This window comes from Aptenodytes forsteri, unplaced genomic scaffold (genome assembly GCF_000699145.1).
Source record: "Aptenodytes forsteri isolate BGI_AS27 unplaced genomic scaffold, ASM69914v1 Scaffold258, whole genome shotgun sequence".
NCBI lineage: Eukaryota > Metazoa > Chordata > Aves > Sphenisciformes > Spheniscidae > Aptenodytes > Aptenodytes forsteri.
The window spans coordinates 1,849,953-1,851,380 of NW_008795250.1; the positions used below are offsets into that span (position 1 = coordinate 1,849,953).

A 1,428-nucleotide genomic window follows, 5' to 3' on the forward strand; every position below is an offset into this window, starting at 1 on the left:
GTCCCCGTCTCCCCCTCGCCCCAGGACGCAGCCCACACCCCACGGCTGCTCCTACCTGGCCAGGCACTTCTCCTCGGCCGCGCAGCGCAGCGAGTACAGGTGAGCTCGCTGCACGTAGGTGGACGCTTGCACGTAGTTGGGGTCCGGCACCAAGTCGGGGAGACCTGCCAGGAGGATGGGGACAGCCCTGAGGACGGGGACAGGGCTTGGGGACAAGGCTTGGGGACGCAGCTGTCCCCTCCTTGAAGCAGCCAGCCCCGACCTCGTGGGGAAGGTTTGCTTCCGTGACAGCCACGTTTTTTTAATTTTAAGCTGCAGACGGAAAATCCTCCCTTCCCCTCCCCTTCCCCCCCGGCTCCTGCTGGCAAATCCCAATCCTCCATTTTCCTGCAGCGGGATTACTCAACCCGTCCTCCTGGAAGCGATTACACACAGCCCTGGCCGGCCGCCGTGCCTGGCCACCCTGCGAAGGGTTATTGGGGTCCCCCCGAGTCTCCCAGCTCCCACCCCCGCGGCAGCCAGGGATGAGGGGTGACACGACCCCCAAAAAAGGGGGGTTCCTATTTCCTGCCCTCTTTCCTGTTTTTCACCTCAAAACAGGGGTGAAAGTGGAGGCTCTGCTAACCCCAGGTCCCCGCGCCGTTACGCTTCCTCTCCTTTAATTCCCGACGGTGCCCTGCGCTTGGGGCCAAGCCGAAGTGAGCTGCAGACAGACAGACAGACAGACAGACAGACAGACAGCCGCAGGGACGGGCGGGGGCTGCCTCGCTTTCCAAAAGCATTACGGAGCCCAGCTGGAGCCGGCACTTCCCCCCCCCCCCCCACACCCCAACGCCCTTTCTCACCTCTCCTTCCCAAAGGCTCCTCCGGGACCACCGACCCGGAAAGCATCCTTACATCTGCCCCTCAAGAAGGACCAGGATTGGGAGGGGTTGCTCCCCAGGCGCTCCGTGCCTCAGTTTCCCTTCTCACAGCCCTCTGCAAAGCCAAGCCCTGCTCCGCAACAACCTCTGCTTAGCATCTCTCCTCCCTGCGAGCTCACCAGCCTGTCCCCATCCTCATCCCCGTCCTCATCCCCATCCCCGTCCTCGTCCCCATCCCTATCCTCATCCCCATTCACAGCCCCATCCTCATCTGCAACCCCAGCCCCATCCTCGTCCCCATCTCCCTCCCCATCCTCGTCTTTATTCCCACCCTCATCTCCATCCCCATCTTCATTCCCATTCCCTATCTTCATCCCTCCCCACTTTATTCCCACCCTCATCTCCATCCCCATCTTCATTCCCATCCCTATCTCCTATCTCCGTCCTCGTCCCCGTCCCTATCCTCATCCCCATTCGCAGCCCCATCCTCATCTGCAACTCCAGCCCCATCCTCGTCCCCATCTCCCTCTCCATCCTCGTCTTTATCCCCATCCTCATCACCATC

At 61.8% G+C, this 1,428-nt stretch overlaps 1 protein-coding gene across 1 annotated transcript in view; it reads right to left on the minus strand.

Moving 5' to 3' along the window:
- LOC103898581 (lysyl oxidase homolog 1) overlaps positions 1 to 1,428 on the minus strand; it is a 31,887-nt gene that overhangs the window by 2,240 nt on the left and 28,219 nt on the right. The window contains exon 7 of the mRNA XM_009278863.2: positions 56 to 164. Coding sequence (XP_009277138.2) covers positions 56 to 164 — 109 coding nt within the window. The remainder of the gene's footprint in view (positions 1 to 55; positions 165 to 1,428) is intronic.